Source organism: Eimeria tenella, genomic scaffold, assembly GCF_000499545.2.
Source record: "Eimeria tenella Houghton genomic scaffold, Eth_scaff3019, whole genome shotgun sequence".
Lineage (NCBI taxonomy): Eukaryota > Apicomplexa > Conoidasida > Eucoccidiorida > Eimeriidae > Eimeria > Eimeria tenella.
Window position 1 is genome coordinate 3,381 of NW_013542889.1, and position 277 is coordinate 3,657.

Here is a 277-nt window from a genome sequence, read left to right on the forward strand (position 1 = left end):
TGATGGCGAAGGGGGCCGAGAAGGGGGCTGGCTGCACCTGCCCCATCTCCACCCCCACATCTGCTTGCTGCAGCGCCAAAGAGTCGTTGCTGCTGTCCCCAGCCATTCCCGTCAGCAGCCCCTGCTGCTGCAGCTGCAGCACAACCAGCTTCTTCCCCAGCGGCGACATCCGCGCGAACACCCGCACCCGCAGCAGCACCCGATCCAGCAGGCAGCTGTGCCCTGGGGGCCCCCCGGGGGGCCCCCCGGGGGGGCCCCCGGGAGGCCCCCGCTGGCG

General features: G+C 72.6%; 1 protein-coding gene across 1 annotated transcript in view; it reads right to left on the bottom strand.

The window, feature by feature from the left end:
• The window catches only part of ETH_00038625 (cation-transporting ATPase, putative), a gene marked incomplete at both ends in the record, with an annotated part of 1,959 nt that extends 1,790 nt beyond the window's left edge, over nucleotides 1-169 (bottom strand). The window contains one exon of the mRNA XM_013375951.1: nucleotides 1-169. Within this exon, the coding sequence (XP_013231405.1) occupies nucleotides 1-169 (169 nt within the window).
• Between the last annotated feature and the right edge of the window lie 108 nt (nucleotides 170-277).